At 37.7% G+C, this 24852-nt stretch overlaps 1 protein-coding gene across 30 annotated transcripts in view; it reads right to left on the reverse strand.

The window, feature by feature from the left end:
• Positions 1 to 24852, reverse strand: part of ABI3BP (ABI family member 3 binding protein) — a 168547-nt gene that overhangs the window by 131688 nt on the left and 12007 nt on the right. For all 30 annotated transcript variants that reach the window (XM_049824783.1, XM_049824779.1, XM_049824771.1 and 27 more), the window contains exon 2: positions 10294 to 10473. In XM_049824783.1, coding sequence (XP_049680740.1) covers positions 10294 to 10473 — 180 coding nt within the window. The remainder of the gene's footprint in view (positions 1 to 10293; positions 10474 to 24852) is intronic.

Genomic DNA, 24852 nt, shown 5'->3' on the forward strand with positions numbered 1-24852 from the left:
AACAGAAAAGTAAAACAGGTGAAGTAATAAGAGGGCAAAGCCTGCAAAGTACAACCAGAGATATCTACTCCTCACAGGAGCTGGTGGAACTTTTCCTACAATATTTTCTGTATTCTGTTTCAGGCTATACACCTTAGGTTTTCTGTTGTAAGCAGTTTCTCAGTAAAGAGCTGTCCTACTGTAAAAAGAATAAACAAAATGCATCAATCATTTAGGAGCACATACCACAACAGACTAATACTAAATCACTCAAGATTTGCATGATTGTCTGGTTGCAGGAAACAACACAATGTCAGACATGCTTAAGACAGTCTCCACGTTGGTTACTGGCTTGTTTTATAGTTAGGTTTACATACTTTTTCCTGAGACTTATTATGAGATTTAACTATTACATGCTTTGACAGTACTGAATACTCTTTATGAAAGTAAAATTACTAACATTTAAGAGAAAGGGACTAATATTTGTGTAAAACCCACAAAGGGCTGTGACTTTTACTGGAATCTCTTGGTACTGTTACACTAGAAATAACATTGCATGCAACAGGAAAGCAACAGTTTAAGTGATTTTCTTATTCAATAAATTCATCTCAGAGACAAATTGTATTTTCCAGACTTTCTGACATTTATATTTCTATTGATCTTAAAACCGTATGCATTTTCTCCCAGGAAAAATGAACCTTTGCAAAATATTTTTTAATTCTTTACAGGAAAGAATCTCTCTCCACCTTAAATCTACTTCAAACTTTTGTGCACCACTTCCCATAAAAGGTTCAACTGCTTCATTTCAAAAAAGCTAACAGATCATATTACATAGCAAAAAAACCCGAAAAGCCCATCCAAAGACAAGAATTTTTGCCTTTCAATTCAGTCTTACCTGAATGGCCTAAGTTTCTTTTAAAGTACACAATAACTGCAGCTATTCTAAAGGATGCAGGGTCATTGCTAGCTGGGTGTCAGTTGTGAACCAGCTTGGAAAACTACTGAAAATACTAGCCTTCATAGAACATAATGAAATTAAGCAAACCAAGTTTTACACAAACTCTAACACGTTTCAGAGACATCTGATGCAGTCTGGATGACACAAACACACATGGTAAGAGGCCAAAAGTTCAGATATATTCATGTTTCTGGCAGTGAAAGGCAGATAACTTCACCCTGCAGCTTAAAATAATAAATAGATTAAAACAATGTTTAAATGGTGATTTTAGTTTGGGGAATTCATCTTTGGAAAGAAGATCTTCCCTTATTCTTGACATCAGATGTCAGAGATTTCTGCCCTTCTTCATTTAAAACCACGGTCTAGTCTCACCGAAGTGCAACACTAGAAAAGAAGTCATAGGAGCTTCTAAGGGGATATCCATGTGCAGAATTTGGCTCACCATATAGCGATCAAAACTATTTAGGTACTTTTTTTTTGGAAAAAGGATTACTCTATGTAAAAGTCCTAGTCTAGTTTAGATACATTTATCTAAATCTGTATCTATGAGTGAGAGCTTGAATTTCCTGCATATCTCAGTGTAACAGATACCTTGAAGAGCACCAGTTAAACAGAACCACTGAGAAATCATTCAATTTTCTCTTACATCCAGATTTCTGTAAGGAGAGAGGAAGGACAACCAGTACTGAATAGATCAAAAGCTTGCTGCACTAAAAATGCTGTGCCAGTGTGGGGAAACCCACTCTAACTTAACTTCACTGATTCTATGCATCTAAGTCACTGGAGACCTATACTGTGAATGCACTTCAGTTTTTTAATTATTATTTTGTAATGGGTTTCTACTGCACCCAATATAAACATAACTAAGATGAGCATTGAAAACAGCTGCTCAAAGCAGTGTGGAAAAAGAATTAGTTAAAAAGAAAGATCAACCCCAAAATGCAAATACCTCTTCATTTACAAAAAATCTGTTTAATATTTAGGGAGGCACACAGTTCTTCTGGGATCTGTGCAATCATCTGGACATTTTTTGTATTGAGACCTAAAACCAGAAATAAGTGACACATTAAAATAATTTGCTTTTCCCTGTAATTTAATCCCAGTTTTCTATTGTGCATTCATGCCCACTTGTGAGGCTACTGTAACTCTCAAAAAGTATTGAGCAACCTTAACCTCAACAAAATTAGTTTCAAGCATCACCTTGAGAGCTCATGAACTACAGTCTTCAAAACTGCAAAAATTTATGTTTTCATCAACAAAATGTCCAAAGATTGTGAAAGAAAGTTACCAAAATGGTTTGAAACAGCTAGTTTTGCCCTGCTCCATCACTGGAAAAATTCATTCTGGATGAAGTCTGAAATGGCATGTGTACCAGTGTAGAAATAGATTATCTGTTAAACAAAATGTGGTAACAAACAAAGACTGTAAATGTCTCCCTGCACACCTCAGAGCTACAAAACCTGGTATTTATCAGGAATCATTCTAACAGGTATTTTTTTTCTGTAACAAAGGGCTCAGCAGGAATATTTTGTGTTGGGTGCTGTTCATTAAGCTTTTCTGTGGATTTAGCAAACGTTGCCTTAATAAAGAATGCAACACATCCCCATTTCCCAGAGAATCAAGGCTTTTCTGATTTAATACAATCTATGAAAGGAAGTATTTAGGAAAACAAGCTAAGACTAGATGTTGGGAGAGCTCTGCTATAAACCAGACAGGTTTAAAAAGTACCACTTGTCTGGCTTAGAACCACTGAATTTAAGAAAATATTATGAATATTATAACTAAAATCAGAATTTGAAATTATCAGGAATCCACTCATTACCTGGGATATAACACTAAAATTCTGTTCTGAACTTAACTAAAAATATATCTTAATTTCCAAACATAATTTGCCATTCCTGAGTAGAATCACCCATGCTACAATACAGGTGTTAAGAGTTCAGCGACTGTAGTTTAATTTAAATTCACCTGTTTGATGCACAGTATCAAAGCATTATGCATGGACTGAAGAACACAGGCCTTGAAATGCTTTTATTCTGGACAGACATACATTCTATATCCAAGGAAACTAAAACCAAGAAAGGCAGACAGCTTGCTTAATCTCATATAATGAGCCCCGATTCAGGTTTAGAAGTGAGAGTTCTTTCTTAGTTTTAATTTAACATTTCTCTTATTAAGTTCAGAAGACCACTGAGTTTTCACACTGATTCAGTCCTCTTGCTGAGAAATGTATGTGTCATCCATCATCTCAACATGAAAATCATCTGATATTACTACAACCCAATTCATTTTTAGGGGCTTAAAGCATTGCCTCACTCATGTATTAAACTCTTATCCAGTTGCAAGAACTATTTATGATTGTCTGTGTTCTTTTATGATGTCTGTATGTGCATAATCTGCTCTACAGATCCGTGTCTATAAGAACCAGGAATCTTGGGGAGAGGTGAGTAACACAGGAGGAGAAAAAGAAAATGTTAAGTACTGAAACCTAAATAAAACCATAATTTAGCTTGTGCTACTTCATCTTAATGCTTAAGGGATAAATTAAATTGACTGCTGAAATAAGAGGTAGGCACCAGGAAGTTGACCACCAGACCCATAAAAATATGGGGTTCTGTGTGTCATTATGATTCACACAGTATATCAACTATTTACATTGAAATATATTCAAAAAGTGCATTTCTAAAATAAAATGACCTCTAGTAAAAGAAAATTAAATCACAGAGTATAGGCAATCCTGTTTACAGCTGACTATTTTTTATTTTGAATGAACTGTGTTTAGTAAGAAAATGATAGGTACACAATTAAAGTTAATGTTCAAATATCTGGACACAGATCCACAAATCCAGTATCTGCCCCCAGAAATCATTTCAACATACATCAGTATATAACAGAGATACATATGATAACAGATGCAAGATACAGATCTGTCTGTCTCTCATCTTGTAAGGATCCAGAACCTCATACATGAAGGATCCCTACAGAACAATGCAAACTTTAACAAGTTAAAACTTAACTCATTTGCAAATTTCCTATGAAAATCTTAGCAGTTCCCTTGGTGCTTAACACAGGGCTGCTGCTATAAGACTAACATAATAAATCCACTTTTTTGATGCTGTTACTGCCTAGCCCCCTTTATTAAGCCTGGAATGACAAATGTCATGGCTAAGAGCTCCTTTCAGCTGGCACACAGCTATTTCTTTATAAACCTCCTGAAGTTGCAGATCAGAAATAAAGTCCAAAGTGATCACCTTCAATTCTTTAGCCAAAAAGTATGACAGGAAAATGCCCAGATGTACCACAAAAGTGCTAGTCAACAAATCCATGCCTAATTCTTAGTGTTACAATTCCCCAAACATGGGTTGTTGTGACAATTCAGCTGAGAGGCACCAATATGACACTGGAATTGCTCTTTCAAGTTTAAATATCCACAGCTGAATAAAGCAGTGCCACTTTGGACCAAAACACAACACTCCTGCAAGGACATACACCTAACCAAATGATTTTTGAAACAGGAGGGAAGACTAGTCACACACCTGAGGCACTAGTATTTGTAAAGCAACAGTATTTGTATCTACAGCATTCGATACATACAGCAGACACATGCATATGCATTCAGTACATATTCTTACACCCTTTCCTCCCACTTCTCAAAAATATTAGAAGCATTCAGTCATTATGTTTTAGCTTTTAAACATCAAGTCTACTATAGCTCAACGAACCATCACCAATTAGATGAAATAGTTTTCTGAACTCCTTCAATTACTCAGTATTTTTTCACCCAGACAGCCTAAAAGACACACACACTATATGTACACACAGGTATGTCTACAACTTACCACAGAAGAAACATTTCAAAGACTGCAAAGTTGCACAGAAATAAACCAGCAGTTTGGTGTCATTATAATAGAAAATAAACAACTGTTTTGACTAAGATTCTGTAATATGAATGATATAAAATTATTGAAAAAAACCCCACCTTCTATTATCCACCTTAACAGCTGCAGGAGACAACGAGAATATAACAAAAATACATGCCACTGACACATCAAATTAATATATGAGAACACTTACTTCCACAAGCCATGAGCTAGGCTACCAAATCAGTGGCAGCAGGCAACTAACATACACCACAAAAAGCTAGCAAATTCTGCCTGTGTTCAAGCATACCGTTTTAATTCAGTTCAGGGTTCAGCCAATACAGAAATGCAGTTGAAAGCAAAACAATGTAAGAATGAACTGACGAACTTTGAATAAATTTTAAAATGAAGTGTTACAATGCATCATTAGAATTCACAGACCAGCAGATTCAGAAATCAAAGTGGTTTTTTGCTTCAGCCTGCAATTCCCTAATTTGAATTAAGAGATTGCTAAAGATGTTCTACTGGATGCTGTTAAGGGCAAAGGCCAAAGTTGGAGAAAGGGAAGGATCAAAAGTATCGTGGTGTAACAAGAATGGGAAAAGACAAGAGAAGGGGGACAAAGAGGCTGGTGTGAATGAACCTGCTGCTGGTCAGTACACTTGCCTAAATGAAAGTGCAGCTGCTGACCTCCTCCAGGTCATCCAGTCCACTAGGCTCAGCTAACATTAGCAGTGAAGAATTGATTATACATAAGAAACTGCACAGCAAGATCTTTTAGCTAAGGACTACTCTAGCACACATCCCTGAATTATAATTTTTAAAATGCGTTCAAGGTGATACTAGAATTCTTCCCTATGTACATATGCAAAATTCACCCATCACTTATTATGGTTGTTATAAAGCAGGACTGCCAATACATTCTCCTCTTACACTGTACAATCTGCCTCAGGTAAAGGAAAGGCCAAAGGATGGCCCAACTCTAAGCTGATTTCAGAAACTGAAAAGGAAATTAATTTTCCTCACTCTGTTAGCTAATTGCTGTTAATTCTTACAAACTTTTCATGTCTCCACTCAATTTTTTGGGTTCCTCCAACAGTATCAACAAACTCAAGGAGGCTGACTTGCAATCTTCCTAACCAAACTGGAAAAAACTAGCACAAATTTCTCAAGGAAATACTCTTTCTTTGAGTCATGCACACTGAACAGATTTAGATAAAAGTTTAAATCAAGCTCATAACTTTTGAATGGGTCTGTTCAACTTATTTATTAGTCCAGCTGAATTTACATTTTGATATCTTTTGACACAGTCTGAAGAGCTTCCATAACCAATAGTAACGTTGCTGTCATGTAAGCTCATGAAGTACACTCCGCACAAAACACGTCTTGTATCCTGATAAAGAGGCATACTTCTTTGAACCAAACCTTGATGCTGCCTCATCATTGTCACTTACCCTTCACTGTGATATGCATTCATCTATATAGCAATGCATGACACTGCCCAAGAGTTTGCTGCTGGCACAAGCTCACTACAAGTTCAGGAAATCCAATAGAACCCTCTTCTCTTTGTACATGCCCTCTGCAGGCAGTTCTCAATACATGGATAATGTTGCGCAATTGCTGGCTCGGTTATTATTTTAGTTGCAAAAGAAAGGAAAAATAAATATTTTAAGATAAGAATTACTGCAGTGAGGTGCTGAATATTTTAATGGATGAAACGTAGGGAATACATTTGTACATTTGTTGTACAAAACCATGTATCTCTTGTGGAAATCCCAGAAAAGATCATGTCCTTATTAATTTCTTTTAAAATATATGCACATACACACATGTAATTTCATAAAATAATAAATCTGCTGACTTCAAGTTTATTGTGAACAGGGTCATAAGACGTGTGTAACCCAGCAGAAAACCTGACAATAAATTTCATCTTAATCAACAGTGACAGGGTTGGAAATATGGAAGTCATTGGCCTTAGGTATCTTTTAAATAGATGACACAATATAGACAGCAATATATATAAGTTGTTGCTTCATTCCCTGTACTCCAGTTCCAATCGGGGACAACTATCCCAAGCAGAATACAGATTATGCTGCTCCATTAACAAAACCAGGCATGCAGAGCTAAATCAAGGAAACGTCTGCAAGGCACTTCATTCTGCTGTGTAGCCCTATACCGTTTGTTAGAAAAGACAAAGGACATTTTAAAGGATTGATGCATTTTAGGGAGGGAATCATGAATGATTTATATGCAAAGTCTCTATGCTTTCTTACATTGGCCTAACTACTAGATTAATCAATTATTTTTTTTTTCTTTGAGTAGGATCTACAGTTGATGGCATATCTGTACCATTTTCACTTACAAATCTTCATGGAATAGACAATTTTAATACTACTAGGACAAGATCCACTTTTGTCTAGATACAGATATCCATTCTCCTGGATCTACTCACTCTCTCAAGAGATTATATTCTAAAGCAATGTTCCTTAATCCATTGAGAAAACATACCTTTTAGTAACTAACATGTGCCTTTAAATCTCCATTTCTAATCGTTACAGTTCAGATACCAAACCAATTCAAGGTTGTGATCAAAGTGTCCCTAAACTGATTGGGAAAGGTATTCTCTTTCCATGAACCACTAAAACTGACAGGAGTGAAAGAAGCATTAAATTGTATTAGTCTTGGTCTAAACAGGCCACAATGTCTTTTCACGACTGGAAATCACTCCCTCCACATCCTGTTCAGTAAAAGCCACAACCAACCACTGTTCAGGACAGCCTGAAAGTTCATCTGCTTTCTGTAAAAGTCAGATAAGCCAAGGCATGAGAGGTCCAAGAAGGAGTTCTCAGGGTGAATGTGAATGTTTCTGTATGAAACTAGTTGTTCTGATTGTGGAAAAATGTGTGGAACACACTGAAGACCTTTTGCAAAGTGTACAGTGGCACCTGAATCGCTAGAATATCTAGAATACAAAATTGACAAATTTTAGTGTGAATTTTTTTTTTTTTTTTTTTTTTTTTTAATATGAAGATAGCATACTAGGCCAACTTCCTTACATAGGAGATGTACTAGGAGTACAAAGATAATGTAAGATTTTTCAGCAATAGGGTCTAGGGGCTTTGTATCTTTGGAAAGTATCTTGAGAGTATTTTTACTGTCCCTCTACAATACCTTATTTTTTCTAACATCCACGTAAAGTGTGTGCTGAGCTGAGTTCTCTGGCTGCCAGAATAAAACCTACCCATTGCTCCTAAAACTAAGAACCATCCTGCAATTCCTCCACTTCGTGCCAGCAGCCAGTCGAGGGGGGGGGGGGCATGCTAGCAATCACCACCGTCTTCTCTTCACCTCTGCCACAGAAGTCACTCTAAAATAGAGCCAAAAGCACAACTGATGTTTCTTCCTTTAGCCGTGTTCTGCACATATTTGGAAAGCACAGTCAACGCTGCAGTTTCATGTGACGTTTAATACTAACGAAATGGGCAAGATGATGTACTCTCTGCTTCCAAACTCCAATAAACAAGTCCACAAAGTATATAATCTAACCCTAAATATCTTAACTAAAAGCAATAGCTCCAATAAATGTACTGTTAATTGCCTTACATAAATGATTGCAACCTGAAGTACATATTATTGTTAGCTTTTATTCCTTTCCTTTCAAAGATGACATTTTCTTAAAGTTGGAAATGCTAGCCTTTGTATTATGTTGCACATTGCATTTTTAGTTAACTGAACACTCAGAAATCACATTAATAGATTGTCACTAGGAAACTGATTGACAACTTTTATTGGCATGAGTTGAGTTAAGATTTCTCCTTTAAAATAATTATAAAGGAAAAGGAGAGTATTCCCCAACACTTGTGCTTTTCCCTCGCCAGATACACTAGAAAAAATGTCTTCATTACAGGCTATATGTGTCATGGGGTTTCTCATCTTCTGTGTTCATTGCTACAAGATTTTGATTGCTTAATGGTAAGCTTTAATGAATATGCATGTGGCTAGCACTCTGATGCACTGCAGAACTAAAGGCAGGTGTCCACAATTTCCAGCCATTAGCTTTTAACATTAAAGTTACAAAATACGCAAATCCCATATATTCCAAATGATGTTCAGCTTTCTGTTTCATAAAGTTTCACAAAGCATTAGGTATTAAAGCTGCTCTTAAAAAGGAAGGATGATCTACACATAACATCACATTCAGTGCTTCTTCCTCTTTCCAAGGATCTCAGAGTACATGAAAAATATTAATCCTCACTACTCCTGCAATACAGCTACACAGGTATTACTTATGCCCAATTCACAGTATTCTACAGAAAATCCTGTACACCATTCTTACTGAGTTGATTCAAAAGTTACACATGGGATAAATCACATAAATCAGACACAGCTTAAGTGATGGTTATGAACTCAAACACTGGATTGGCGATAGAATTACAGAGAGATCCCAGGCGTACCAACTTACGAAAAGGAAGAAGTCAACCTTTGCCACAGCGATCTAATGAAAGTCTCTAATATCTTAATTATTCTGTACCTAACATTTTATTTTTTCTCTTTTATTCTGTATTTTTCAGCCTGGAGCAGACCCCCAGAATTGCCTTAACTGACCACATCAAAAAGATGGCAATTGTTACTTCTATGCTTATGCAGCCTTTTTTCCCCCTGGTTTTATGCCAAGATCACTGGCATTACCATGATGAGTGTAACCCAGATTCATTTCAGGCTAGAAAAGATTAAAGAAAGAAACAGGAAAATGCTCAGAGATTGAATAGATTTCTTAAAAGGTCAAATCCTGATAAGTCAATGTTTTAATCATTTATCAGACAATTCTAACTAATCCAGTTCTACTATTTTGCTATCCTGCCCATACTGACAAAACCCTAAGCGAAAGGGAAAACCAAATTCCCTTCTTCCTCCCTATCCTAGGCAACAGATTCTAACATTCTTGATGTGGTTTAATCTTTTCCATTGAAACAGCTCATGGAATTCCATCCGTAACTTCTGACATAGAAGTTATAGGTTATTCTATAACATGTAGAACTGGAACAGGCCCCTGCCAGAAAAGGCACCATTTTGATATGAACGTTTCTACCAAATGGAATCAACCACACACTTCTCAAAACTGTTTCACTGCTTCTTGTACTATTTGTTAAAAACATGCCCGTCTCCCTTGTATTCTATTTTATAACTGCAACTTCAGGCAAATCATCCCATCTGATCTGTGATGTGGTCAAATAATACAATCTTAGTACAATGAAAATCCTCAAAACATATACCAGTAGCAAACTCTTGCAAACAACAAGAACGATTTGTTCTCCTTGGAGGATCTCCTAATTCCACTTTCATCTGAAATTCTTCAAAGGCAACCTTAAATAAACACAAAGAAACCCTGAGCAACAACCTAATAAAAATAAAACATAAGAAACCCAGAGGTTCATATTCTCCTCACTCTCGCCACAATTCATGACAACAATAACATGCAAAGCAAATATGCCTTACCCAGTTCTGTTATGTAGGTTTTTCCTTCCGAAGGTAAAGGAATGTACTGATTAGAAAAGAAGTTGCTTCCATAACCCAGGACAAAACCTTCTAGTCTGGTGTTTTGACTTGGTCGAAGATACCTCATGCAAACGGTGTCATCTGTTGCATTGATCTGAACTTTCAGGCTCTGCCGTTTCACTGAGAAAGAGTGAAAAAAGAGAAGACCAGAATGTATTATCTTGTAATAATATATTCAGTAATGGAATAAGACAATATAACAATATAGAGCTGTTTAATTTGCCAGCTGCAAGCAACTGAACAATTGCTTAAATGTGGAGTCTCTGGGATACTAAGTGTATTTAAAAAAGTAAACGAACAGTGATATAAAATTGTGGTTTCCAACACTTCTGTTCTTCCATTAGTTTAGTATTATCAATAGCTGTAACATCTTCTACAACTGCAGTAGTAGAAAAGCGCATGAAGTAACTGGAAAAATGCAAGTATTTTTTCCTTTAAATGCAAGAGTTATAGTAGTATTAGCCATCTATAGGACCCATAGGTGAAAAACTTGCAAGTTTGATTTTTATTTTTTTTTCTTTTGCTTGTGAGTAAAAAACACAAAGTTTTAACATTAAGTTAATCACACTGCAAAATTAGGGTAAAGGATAAATAGTAACTAGATCCAAATAAAAATGCTACAACTACTTTTTTTTTTTTCTTTTTTTTTTTTTAAATGTTGGGCTGGGAATGTAATTTTCCAGTTGGAATTACACCAGAACACCTAACTAACATATATACTCTACTCAAAATTACCAAGAAACTTTTTTTAAACATTCATTTTTATGCTTTCCAGGGGAGCAGCACATAAAGCAAGACACATCTTGTATATCCATCTACAAAAATTTAACTTATAACAACACAGAATGACTTCATAACAGAATAATCAGGTTTTTAGGCTAAAAGAAGGTGTTCCATCTTCTCTTGGTGGGGTGAGGCAGGATTGGCTTTTCCTTCCTTGGTACTTAAAATTTTCATATTCCCTTGTCACTGTTAGGCTTATCATATTTTCAGAACTGTTGAATGCCAATGCTTAAAAAAAAGTAGTGACTTTTCCCCAAACTTACAACACTAGCACTAGAATAGTACATTTCAGGTTATTATTTTTTTCTCATTCTTGAAATATAAATTTTTATTCCCGATAGATTTTCAGGCATCTCTCCAATCATGAGGGCTGAAATTAATTTTTCAGGAAAAAACAGAAATTTGCACAAAATAATTTTACTTTGGGGGCTAAATCCTGAAGAAAACCAATGAGAGATATATGGCCTGTCATTAAATAACAGGGTAGAGCGATAGTGAACATCCTTTTCTTTCTTTCTCTCCCTCACACTAACTCCCTTCCTTTCTACCTTTCTCTCTCTCTCTGTCAGTAATTGCAGACTGATATTCAAAGTTTCTTTAGACAAGTACATATTGATTCTCTGGTACCACCCCAGCCTACCCTCCTCTTTTTTTTTTTTTTTTTTTTAAGAAATTCTAATGACTAGAATTGCCGAGAGGCCACAATCCCCAATTTGGGAAGATGATTTAGTGGTACTGTCAATCACCTGCAGTTGTCTGCACACTGAATGTAAAGACCTAAGCCAAACACTTTTATGCCTCTTCCCTTTCTATAAAGAAGTGTACAAGTAAAACTGATGGAAAACACGTGCCTCTGATGAGACCCTTCCTTTATCTGAAGACTGATGAAGTAAAAGCACTCAGCCAGGACAGTCACAATTTTCCAAAGGGAACTCTGCCAGGTTCCAGAAGGCTGCAAGGCTTCTATAACACTCAACTCCGACATTTTCGGCAGTACAATACCATCACAGGGGAAGGGATGGCAGTTTCTTCCTTATTTGGGAGACATCCTAACTCCTTTTATTTTCAGTATATGAAACTGCTGTGTGTGTGTGCAACTTTGAATACTGACAAGGCTCCAAATAGCAGAAACCAGGAAGAAAACCCAATGGACTTTTAAGCCCTCTAATACGCTTCATAAAGATGCTTATTAATAAGTGTTCCATGCCAACAGCATTTAGGATTAGTACCTCTGATTGACAGTGAACTAGATTTGTTAAAATTATATAGTCTGCAAAATGCTAAACTAACTTTAGAGACTTGAGCATAAATGAAAGTATGGTCTCCTAGTGTCCACTGAATATTCATGTCTAAGAAGAAAGCAAGACTTACAGTACTTGATTCAAATACAATAATGTGATTTCTGTATTAAAATTCTTAATCAGACTCAAAACTGGATTTTAAAAAATTTTAGTGAAGGTCTATTTTAATTTAAAATCTACAATAATTTCACGTTGGGTTTTTTTTTGCTTTTTTTTTTTTTTTTTTTTTTTTTTTTTGTACACACACTGGTTTTTCTATATCTCTCAGTTATACTTTACATTAATTTGAAGACCTAATTCTAATTCAAGACTGAATTCAACTGGGTGTGATTCCATCTAGATAGATACTGTGTTTTACTCAGAAGTGTCAATTATAGTGACAAGCGGTCTTCATTTTATTTAAGCCTAAAAACTCTTAGTAAGGTTTCTAAAACGAGAAAGTCTAAATGGGATCCCAAGACAGCAACAGCTTTGAGGTAGGACCCTTCAGATCTCTTCTTTATAGCTAGCATATCAAAACCATCAAGAGAGCTTTTAAACTCAAAGCCAGTTCTAGCAGAACATAAACAGGAATAAAGTATTTTTAAAAATAGAGAATGAGGTAGAACAGAAGAAAAGAAAAGGAGATTATCTTAAAATGTAAAAAAAGAAATCCTTGTCCTCCCTACCCTCTCTTGACAGGGCAGGTCCTTTTTCTCTAGTTCACTTTTAAGTACAGGACCCTTTCAGTGATGGCCTGGATGGCAACAAATACTGCAAGGTCCCCACAGTGTTTAGGAAAAATTCATAGAACCATTTAGGTTGGAAAAGACCTTTAAGATCATTGAGTCCAACCATAAACCTGACACTGCCAAGTCCACCACTAAACCATGTCCCTAAGCACCACGTCTACAAGTCTTTTAAATACCTCCAGGGATGGTGACTCAACCACTTTCCTGGGCAGCCTGTTCCAGTGCTTGATAACCCTTTCGGTGAATAAATTTTTCCTAGTATCCAGTCTAAACCTCCCTTGGCACAACCTGAGGCTGTTTCCTCTCATCCTGTCACCTGTTACTTGGGAAAAGAGACTGACACCTACCCCACTACAATCTCCTTTTAGGTAGCTGTAGAGAGCGAGAAGGTCTCCCCTGGGTCTCCTCTTCTCCAGACTAAACAACCCTAGTTCCCTCAGCCACTCCTCATAAGACTTGTGCTCTAGACCCTTCACCAGTTTCATTGCTCTGCTTTGGACATGCTCCAGCACCTCAATGTCTTTCTTGTAGTGAGGGGCCCAAAACTGAACAGTATTTTAAGTGCAGCCTCACCAGTGCCGAGTACGAAGGGATGATCACCTCCCTAGTCCTGCTGGCCACATTATTTCTGATACAAGCCAGGACGCTGTTGGCCTTCTTGGCCACCTGGGCACCCTGCTGGCTCATATTCAGCTGGCTGTCAACCAACACTTCCAGGCCCTTTTCTACCAGGCCACTTTGGGTTGTTGAGACACAAGCGCAGGACCCAGCACTTGGCCTTGTTGAACCTCATACAGTTGGCCTTGACCCATTGATCCAGCCTATCTGGATCCCTCTGTAGAGCCTTCCTACCCTCAAGCAGATCAACACTCCCACCCAAACTGGTATCATCTGCAAACTTACTGAGGGTCCACTCGATCCCCTCATCCAGATCATTAACAAAGATATTAAACAGAGTAGTGCCCAATACTAAGCCCTGGGGAAGACCACTTGTGACCAGCCACCAAGTGGATTTAACTCCATTCACCACCACTCTTTGGGCTCGGCCATCCAGCCAGTTTTTCACCCAGCAAAGAGGACACCCATCCAAGCCATGAGCAGCCAGTTTCTCCAGGAGAATCTGTGGGAAATGGTCTCAAAAGCTTTACTGAAGTCCAGGTAAACAAAATCCACAGCCTTTCCCTCGTCCAGTAAGCGGGTCACCTTGTCACAGAAGATCAGATTAGTCAAGCAGGACCTGCCTTTCATAAACCTATGCTGACTGGGCTGGATCACCTGGTTGTCCTGTATGTTTTGTTTGATGGCACTCAAGATGAGCTGTGCCTTAACATTCCCTAGCACTGACATCAGACTGACAGGCCTGTAGTTCCCTGGATCCTACTTCCAACCCTTCTGGTAGATGGTCATCACATTTGCTAACTTCCAATCAACTGGGACCTCCCCACTTAGCCAGGACTGCCAACAAATGATTGAAAGTGGCTTGGTAAGCACTTCCGCCAGCTTTCTCAGTACCCTTGTGTGGATCCCATCTGTCCCCATAGACATGTGTATGTCTCAGTGGAGTAGCAGGTCGCTAACCATTTCCCCTTGGATTATGAGGGCTTCATTCTGCTCCCCATCCCCATCTCCCAGCTCAGGGGGCTGGGTACCCTGCGAACAATTGGTCTTACTGTTAAAGACTGAGGCAAAGAAGGCATTAAGTACCTCAGCCTTTCCCTCAGCCTGTTACCATGTTTCCCCCCGCATCCAATAAAGGATGGAGATAATCTTTGTTTCTTTTCCTCTTCTTGGAAATCCAGCCACAGGGTCTGCTTCATACTCTTCTTAACATAACCATCTTCTACCCCTTCCGTAAGCTCCTTGCTTACTATTTCCTCCTCTCCAGACAGAAGTTCCCCTAGGTGAGAAGGCCCAGTCAATCTCAGCAAGAGTGCTCTTCTCCCCTTCCTCTTGAAGGTGCAGCCTGACCCAAAAAGCAGCACAGGGCAAGGCAAACAAACAGCCTCCTTCATTATTACTTAGCTGCATGTTTTTAAAGGAAAAAAACTGTGCTAAAGCAACAACACAGATGCCACACTTCATATGACTAAACCACATTCCCTTCCATGGGCTGTGAGCATTCCAGAATCACTAAAATTGAGGGATCAATTTTAACTGGTAAAACAATAACTATCAGAGGCTGACCAGTTTCTGGAAGTGTATGGACAGAAGTGGAGCAACCAAGGCCAACACTAACAAATTTTCTATCAGATGTCAAAGCCTGAATGACAAATTGAAAATTTCACATGAAATCTGTGAAGTTGGTATGCTACAGAAAAATCATTTTACACATGAGGTTTTTCTCCCTTCTTCCCCTTTCTCACTACTGATGCATTTCAGTGTACAGTTACTTTACAGACCCCCCGCCAAAATTAGAAGAAAAAGCAATGTATCCCTTCATTAGTTTGTTATTATTTCTCTTATTATTACGTCTTATTGATCTTGATTCTTACTTCAACATCTCCTAATTACTTTCTATCTGAAGATCACACACCTCATGTTGAATGAGTTGAGTGGCAGTAGTCATGCTCTCTCAAGTGAGGTGTGCTCAACAGAATCATTATCTGCTCTCATGTTGCCCAAGGTAGGAAAGACCACTACACCGAATCACATACTTTCATCTACTGCTACTGCTACCTTAGCAACAAAGGTTCCCAGCTGAAGTTAGAACCTGAATTTGCTGGGAACCATAGCTGTTGAGTGAGAGCACTTGGGTTCCAAAGATTGAAAAGCTACACAAGAGACAAAACCAAAGAACAATGAGGACAGAAGGAAGCCAACAAGCCCAGAAAGTGCTCTCTGTCATGGCACACCTATCAATGCATGGCAGATCACTCTTCGTATGGACTCTTTCTTTGTAGGGTATGACATCTCTCCCCAGACTGGGTCAGTGTGCTACTTAGTCATCAATCCAGCTCTTCTACCTGCCAACAGATCAGCACTCCAACATCTTTCCAGAAGCCCTTGCACTCTTCCAACATCACACTTTTGTGCCCACCTACACACAGTATACTTAGCATCACGTTATAAAAATACAAACACGAAAGGCTGTGAAGCAACCCTCTCTTTTTATAGCTGAATACATTATAAAGAAATAGTTCTTAAAGAATTAAAAAAAAAAAAGCTAAAAAGTTCCAGACTCAAGGAGGTCACATGAGTTCAAAGGAGACCTGGACCCTTATGAACAAATTCAAGCATTTCGAATCTAAAAGGAAAAGGCAGCTTTGTGCAGGAGACTGTAAGCCAGACCCTGCTACACTGGTCAGAATTAAAAACAATCAAAAAAGCCTCCTATGAAAACGTAACAAAATGCAACTCACATTAAGGCCTATGAGGAAGGCCCACATAGTGACTTGGAATCCTTGGAATGGACAAGAGGTATACAGGGAGGGCACAGCAGCGCAGAGGGGCCTCTGCAGCCAGCTGGGGAGAGCTCAACACTACATGCTGCACAGTCACTGCCAGTCAAGTTGAGAAAGGGCCAGCCTGGAGCAGTACAGACTTCATATCAATTAACTTGGTAAATGGGGACTGCTCTCAGGAACACATTAGCAAAACAGGTTTCACTTGTGTTGATCTCACAGTATTTTAAACAACTAACAGGGAAAGCAGGCATTCCCATTCCGAGTAATAGCTCCATCCTGCTAACACTCAGGTAAATATGTATTAAACATGATCGAACTTAACTGCTATGATATTGTGATAAGAATGCATTTGATTTTGAGAAAAGAACTTTGTCATTTTATGATTTTGGAATACCTTTTTTCCCCCCCATCTCCTTGATGAAAGAGTCGAATGATAAACTAGGCACCCTTTAATTCCAGTGTAAAGAGATTCTGAAAACATCTTACAAAGAAAACTTGCAGGCACAGAGCAAGGGAAGATTGATTTTTCCTAACTCGCATTTACTTGTATCAGCTTTTGGCATGTGTTATTGAAACTCTGGTCTTAAGTATTTGCATTTGTAGAGTAATTCTTTTACATTGAGGCCATCTCCAAATGGAAGATTCTGGGATCCATAGGCACCTCTGAAAAACAATCTTTCCCTCCATGCCTGCCAACAGAAATTCCACACTGATCTGCAAGTATTCTCTTCAACAAAAGCCAACTGATGGCCAATACCAGCAGGACAAACTGCGCACAGTATATCTGAACTAAAAGCACTATGTTAAGTGCATCAGATCACTTGCAGTATTGGAATCACTCTAGGGAAAGGACTCTTTGCCTACAAAGGGAAAATTAAAGACAGCTTAATGAATCAGCTGCATCATAAGGGAACCAGCCACCGATAACCCTTCAGAAAGAAGAAAATAGCTGCAAATGGTCTGAAGAATCCAGCTGGGAGCACCACAGTTTGGCTAGTTGGAAAAAATAAGTGGTCACGTATAGGCAACAGGAGCCAAGAGCAAATAAACATTGAAACTTTAGAAAAAATTAACTCTAAATTACCTAACTGAAATTCACATCTTTAAAATGTGAAAGCAGTTACAGAAAATAATACATAAAATATTCAGCTGGACACTTGTTATTCAAGTTTTGGACCCACCAGGGATTATGTGAAGTATCTTCTTTTTCTTATCGCTTTAATTAATCATGGAGTAACAGAGGAAGAGAGAGGAGAATTCATAAGCACTGCTACTATCTCTTATTCATACCAGCTAGTTCTAACTAATGGTTCATATTTAGCTGCAAGACAGAGAGGTTCAATTTTCAATTTCTACTTTCACAGCAGAAGTTCAGTGAAAGCCCTTTGGTTTAGGTTTAATATCCCCCTAAGAAATCAACATTGCAAAGCAGTCTGAAAAGGCCAAATAGTAACTATTAAAAATAGATTTATACAATTCCTTTGCTATTTAGTAACTGGAGAGAAGGAGATAAAAGAAATGGTTCACTGGGCTAGTTGCATTAAACCGGTATTTGCCCCCAGTGTTGGGGACAGTAGTATATTCCAACGTATAAAAGCAAATAAAACCACCTGAGAGTTTACTTCCCAAATGAACAAACAAAAAAATTTTATTTCAGTAAGACAGAATTAAAGTCTTTGAAATTCTGTGTCCTATGCCCATTATATTGTTACCATATTGTTGGTAACAATAGACTTGGAGTTAGTTAAAATTGCCAGCTGTTTTGATTTTCCTCTGTTTCAAGGAACATGAGAGAACTTGGGTGATGAGGTGACTGGAATGTGAATTAACTGGCTCTTTTCTGTTTCTACCCAAACCCCAAAATATATCTTGGCCCTGTCAAATAAAGTATCTTCAGCCGAAGAGCACTCTCTCTCTCTCTCTCCAATTTAAGAAGATATGTCAGCAGCTGGCTGATAATTTACTAACTAGTAATTAACACATTCAAAAGTAACCCTGAAGTGCTGATTTAGCAACAAACTTCAAGAAGGAAGCACAAATGAAATAAAGTAACCATTTTTCGTTTTGAAATAAATTCATCTTGGCAACTTACATTTTGAGCTGTTTCCCTGCTTCACTAAAGGCTCAGCTAAAACAATACTGACACAAGATGTTTCTTTCACTTATTCTATGATTCTACTGCTGGGCTTTAAGTGTGCACAGTTTCTCGTGATCAAATGCAGTCTATTTTTTGTTTTTATCCATAGAGTGAAAAGCCTTGAACTCTGCCCTACAAAACTAGAGGGTGAATACAGCTGTACAGTATTACAGCAAATTTGGCTTCATCATGAGAATTCCTTTTGCCTTACATTGAGACTGTTTGTTTTTCACCATTTCAAAGATTTTAGAGGGCATGAAGGCAAGACCTAGCACTGCCTCCCAGAGCACTAGACAAATGAAGCATGCCTTAAGAAAATATATTAGCACCATCTATTCATGAGCACCACCTCACCTATAACATTTAAATTGTTCACAGCAGTGCTCTCATTTTCCAAATCTGGTGCCATAGTACCGCCAGCCAAGATTTCAATGATAATCTAACACTGTGCAACTTTTATTTTTGCTATTTTATATTTTTATATTTGCTTTGGCTCCCAAACATGGAGAAAAATTGATTGTTTGGCTGAAAACCAAATATAGCTTAAAATGGCAAACATTTAAAAATAGTTCTGTTTCTATGCAGTAGAATAAACAAGACACACTTCTAAGACAGCCACAACCATAGAATCATGGAATAATTTAGGGTGGAAGGTACTTCTGTAAGTCATCTAATCCAACGCCCCTGCTCGAAGCAGACCTAATCAGATCAGGTTGCTCAGGGCCACAGCCAGCTGAGTCTGAACACCTCTAAGGACACAGATTCCATAACATCTCTGGGTAACCTGTTCCAGTATTTATCATCGTTGTTGTTAAAAAAAAAAAAAAAAAAAAAAGGGTCCTAATATCTAACTGGAATTTCCCATGTTACAACTTGTGCCCAATGCCTCTTGTCACATTGCCATGCACTTCTGCAGAAAATCTGTCTTCTTTGTATCCTCCGGTCAGGTAGCTGTGGACAATGTTAGATCATCTTTCTCATCACAGATTACATAAAACACCAACGCTCCTAGCCACAAAATCCACATTAATAAGTACTCTAAATGATGAAAATTGGTCCCATAGAGACCATACACTTAAAGGGCAACAAAGAATACCTTATTGAAAGAGGGTAAGCTAAAAGCATTGCACATAATTTTGTCATTTGCAATGGAAGTTCCCCAATTAAATATTTTTTTCAAAATATTAGTATGCCTACACTCTGTACACAAGTCTAATGTGACTTCAGAAAAATGGGCTGTCAACATGCAGCAGTTAACTTTGCAAAACACATACATGCACGTCTATCTACAGAAGTAACCTAACTGATAAGCTTGCAACTTACGCTCACAGGATCTCTTTGCTCAGGCAGCTTCCAAAAAAGATGAACAAAAGCCATGTTATTCTTACCTACAGACCAACATTTATTACACTGAGATCCACTGGCACATTTTTAGGGATGAGCAATCAGAAAAGTTTCAGCAGTACAATTCCTGTTCCAATCCTAACACTCTCCTTAACCTGAGTTTCTCTGCCCCCAGGCTATCAATTCTGTTCATTTCAAAGCCATTCTCTTGGTTTGAGGAAGGAACTGAGGAGCAGAAGCAATCATTTCATTTTGAAATGCTACTTTTTTCGCTTACAACGACATTGTTTAATACAGAAATGGTAGATTTTTCTTATTTTGCCCATGGTGCTTGATAGATAGGATGAATAAAGCTTGTTATTTTAAGCCTTATTGTAAAGGCTTACTACTTTATTGATAAGCAGAAACTAGTAACTGATTCTACCTTATTAAGTTTTGAAATTAGCACCTCTTTTTGACTCCCACTGTAACTGAGAAAGTAGATGTGATAGCATGGTAAGCACAACCTGTCTGATGACTTGCAGTAATTTAAAAGGAAAGAAAAGACATCACCAAAGAAAGATCCAGACAACCTAAATATCATCTAATTTCTCATGTCTAGTAGGAAAGCTGGATGCCTCTGAGGAGGATCTATGTGTTAAAGAGGAAGCCACCTTATGTCAGCCAATAGGAAATACAGAATTTCAATTAAGTCTCTCTGGGAAATAAACTAGAACAAGCTGTAGCAAGCTAACTTCAAGGCCAAAAAAAAAAAAAAAAAAAAAAAAAAAAAAAAAATCTTATTTTCATTTAACCCTCTATACTGTATTTTTAGCTTCTCTTGATGCTGAAAGAAACCTTTTCAGCCAGTACAATCACAACACAAACACTTGGTCCATTTACTTGTTTTCAGAAATTGCATTTAATGACCTAGAGTTGTCAGATGGACATCCTGACATCAGTTGTCTTGTGCTACAAGAATAATCTGTTGGAATTCCAAGCTCACTAGTTGCCCAACTCAGAATAAAGACGCTTTCAAGAGATTTTTAAATAAACTCCTTCTTGTCTATGCCCTCAAAACACTTTTATTTGAAAGATGGCAACTTTTTTAGGCATATCAACATTCTTAACAGACTGCACACAGCCAATAAAATAGCATAAATTATAATTCCCCTCTGTACTTCTTTGATATCATGGGCGATTTTGGAAGTTTCATTTATAATAGAAATTCACTACAAAGGAGTATAAATATCTGAAATATCCAGTAGGAAACCCCCTCAATACTGGTGTTCATCTGAAGGCAGTAACTCACTAAGACCTCCATAGGAAGAGACATACTGTGAGGGCCCAGGCTCAGCCTCATCCCTTCCAGCGCCCTTTCTCACAGCAGTCTTTCAGCATTACTGAGAATTCTTCCTTCAGCTGAAATGTATATTTAGTTTTACTAATGCTAATCTGAAATATGCTCTCTATTTTTAATGGATATAAACTAAATAGATACTTCTCAAAGAAACTTGTTAGAGCATTTATATTACAAAACTATATAGTTTTTAATACTTCCTTTGCCAATTCCTCTTTAGTGATCACTACAGTTCAGAACTGAGTTAATAAGCTGTAGCTCACTATTACTTTAGGACCAGTAAGGACAATGCAGAGGTAAAGATGTAGTTATTAGCAGTTCCAGCTTCTACGTATCTCCATAAAGCAATGTACAAAAAGGAGTGTATTATTCCTCTGCTGCCATCTCTCTCACCTGTTTTCAGGTCATTCAAGCACTTCTTCAAAGATCCACTTCCATCCTTTTCACTACCTCCCTCAGAAGGCTCCTTCCACATATTGCTTTAAAATTCTTTTTTTCATTGGACTAAATACAGTAACTATCTTTATTTTCAGTAACAAAGCTGAAAAGAGCCTGGATTTAAACTGAAGATCCCACATCAGTGGTCCAACCCCCATTTCCAGCTTTCATTCTGCAGCTCATATCTGATTATTTGTTAAAATGGCAATCAAAATTGAAAACAAGATAGAAAACTGTTGTTTGAGAATAACCAAGTCTGCAGCTCTGATGGACAAGGGAACAGGAGTTAAACTTCTGAAAATGTCTTTGGACAGAGTTTGAACAACCTGTCCCTGGCTCCTGTCATAAGATATCATTTAATTTTTCTTTTAAATCTTAGAAAATTCCACTCCTTTCTTTGCACAGTCAGTAAACCTAGTTGTGTTTAAAGCTCAAATACATTTGCTAAAAATTTAATTTAAATAAAACTCAACACCTAACAAATCAACATTTTTGAAGGACAGAGACAGAACAAAGCCTATCCATTATTTTCAATGCTTAATCCCCCCGAAAGTCCTTCAAGTTGAACCATTTTTGATAGATACTACTTTTCAAATCAACAGCACACAAACCACAAAACTTAAAAGGACATCGTTTGTCCATGAAAAAACTCTCTGTTAATAAAACAACCTCAAACCCTTATTTCAATTTAGATTATGGATCACTTATTTGCATTAGGATAAAGCTTGATTTGGATTTGATGTAACTGTGATCTCTAGGGCATTGTTCCCCTGGCTTTACTCTCAGAGCTAGTTGTTTATCATTGTTTTTTTCCAGACTGGCCTGGCATGTCTTTTTCTGGGCTGATGCAACTCCACCTGGACAGAGCTGATGAGACAGTGACTGCATCTTGCCCAGAAGAGCTGGTCTTTCCAATCCTGGCTCCTTCTCCTGTCCAAGGAAACAGGTCCAAGGCAACTCCACCCAGGCTGGGCTATGCAGAAAATTGTACCTTGGTCTAAGAACCTGACAGTTTCTGCATAAAGATATTAAATAAAGGTGTGTAGAGGACTGTGGGGAGCAAAAGTCTCCCAAGTTTTCTAGGTCTAACTCCCCTTTACGCCTTCAAAGAGCACCAGCTAATGCAAACACCAAAAGAGAAATGTGGGTTTCGGACATGGCCACATATAAGGTAGTTATACTTTAGAGCTGTTCAGCTGAATAAAAACATGGACTTCAACCACAGCTCCTCAGTAGGGGAAGGTCAACAAGATACTAAGAACTTAAGCAGGTGAGGAATTCAGATGCTGTTGGTCTGGCTCTGCCCACAAATTATAAATAGGTTGAAGTGATCAGTATTAAAGACTGCAGACCTCAATGCAACAAGTTTCTTAAGAACATGTTCATTGGCAGGCAGTGCTTAGCATTACCACTGCCATTACCTATTCAATGGCAGGCAGTGTTTAGCAGCAACCACTCCCTTAATGCACTTCTTGTCTACAAATATCAAGGGATTCTTGAAAAATCCAAAATCAAAGGCATAATGAAAAACAGCATCTAGAACTACAACCGCATTTGCTTCTGAGAGAAGAGTGAAGATACTATAGTTTACAATCCATGATGTTATCATTCATTACCAAGTGCACAGATAATCTGCTATTTGGATTGATGTGTACCCAGATTGCAGTAACAAATCTCACATTGTAGCAGTCATTTTAAAAACTGTTTCTTAGCTGTGACCACTATGTATTACATCAGAATACAAAATTTTGTTTTTTTCAGTGCATACCTTTTTGATTGATTTGCTGTGTGACTATCCATCTGGGTATCTTTTGAAATACTTTGGGAGAACAGGAGTCAGATTTAAAAGAAGAATATGAAATAACTGATGGTAAGAAAGTGTAATTTCTACTGTATTAGAATAAGGCAGTTTTGAATTAATGCGAAAAAAAACCCACAAAAACAAAAAAACAAAACCCAAGCAGTATTAAATTGGTATTTGCATGGTTTTTTTATATCTGTAGAATAAAATAGGAAGACACTAAATTCCTCCTCCTGTGCTAAGTATTATCTTACTTGCCATAGTCCAAGCAGTTGAAAGAGCAAGTCTTTAGCTCAGTATTCTCTAACATTGGCTTAAATGTTATCATAGCTCATTTTGTTTTACCTCCTTCTCTGATTCAGCACATGGTTATTTTTTAAGGACAAAACTGCTTAAAGATAGTAGTATTTAGACAGCTAGCAAGGTTTGCAAATATACTAACAGAGTAAATTTGAAACCACCATGTACTTCCAACTCTTAAGCTGTAAACTAATCTATAAGTCTCAGAATCACCAACATATTTAGGTACGTTTCAATACTATTGCTTTCTCTATTGTAAGTCTCAAGAGTTGGCACCCAGTCCTTTTATGCATTAGTCCTCACTTCTACAAAGATCTCTTATCACTAATAAGCCAGTGCATAGAGCACTATAAAGTAGACCAACTGGTAAAATCAAGGGAAAAAAGCAAAGTCAATGACTGGAGGTACAGAGTATGTTACCCAGGAAAAAAGCCTGATAAAATAGGAGTCATCCAGCTTAGAGAAAAAGTACATAGACAGATATGAACACAGTATCCAAATATATAAAACAAACAAACAAAGCCCTGAGGGAAAGCAGTATAAGTTCAGCTACATATTTGTGAAGAGCAGAAGTGACATAAACTGTATCAAGGAAGACAGCTGGAAAACTGATAAAGGCAGTGAAGCTCTGAAACAAACTGCTTCAGGAATAAGCACAAGGGGATCAAAATGATTTCAGGAAGTCCATTTCAGCCCTGTGTTTCTCTGTAGAAATGAGTATTTTTCAATTTGAAAGCTACCACTTTTTCTCCTGCACCTCTAAGTATGCACCATAAAGCCTCAAGAAGGGCTGCCCTCCTCAATGCTATGCAATTGCAATATCCTACTTCCTATCTCTAACATGTAGATACTGAAAATCCAGTAAAGCACTATCTCTTCCGTATATAGATAAGCACAAGAGAACTGCCAGAGAGGCAAGAT

This window comes from Accipiter gentilis, chromosome 21 (assembly GCF_929443795.1).
Source record: "Accipiter gentilis chromosome 21, bAccGen1.1, whole genome shotgun sequence".
Classification (NCBI taxonomy): Eukaryota; Metazoa; Chordata; class Aves; order Accipitriformes; family Accipitridae; genus Astur; species Astur gentilis.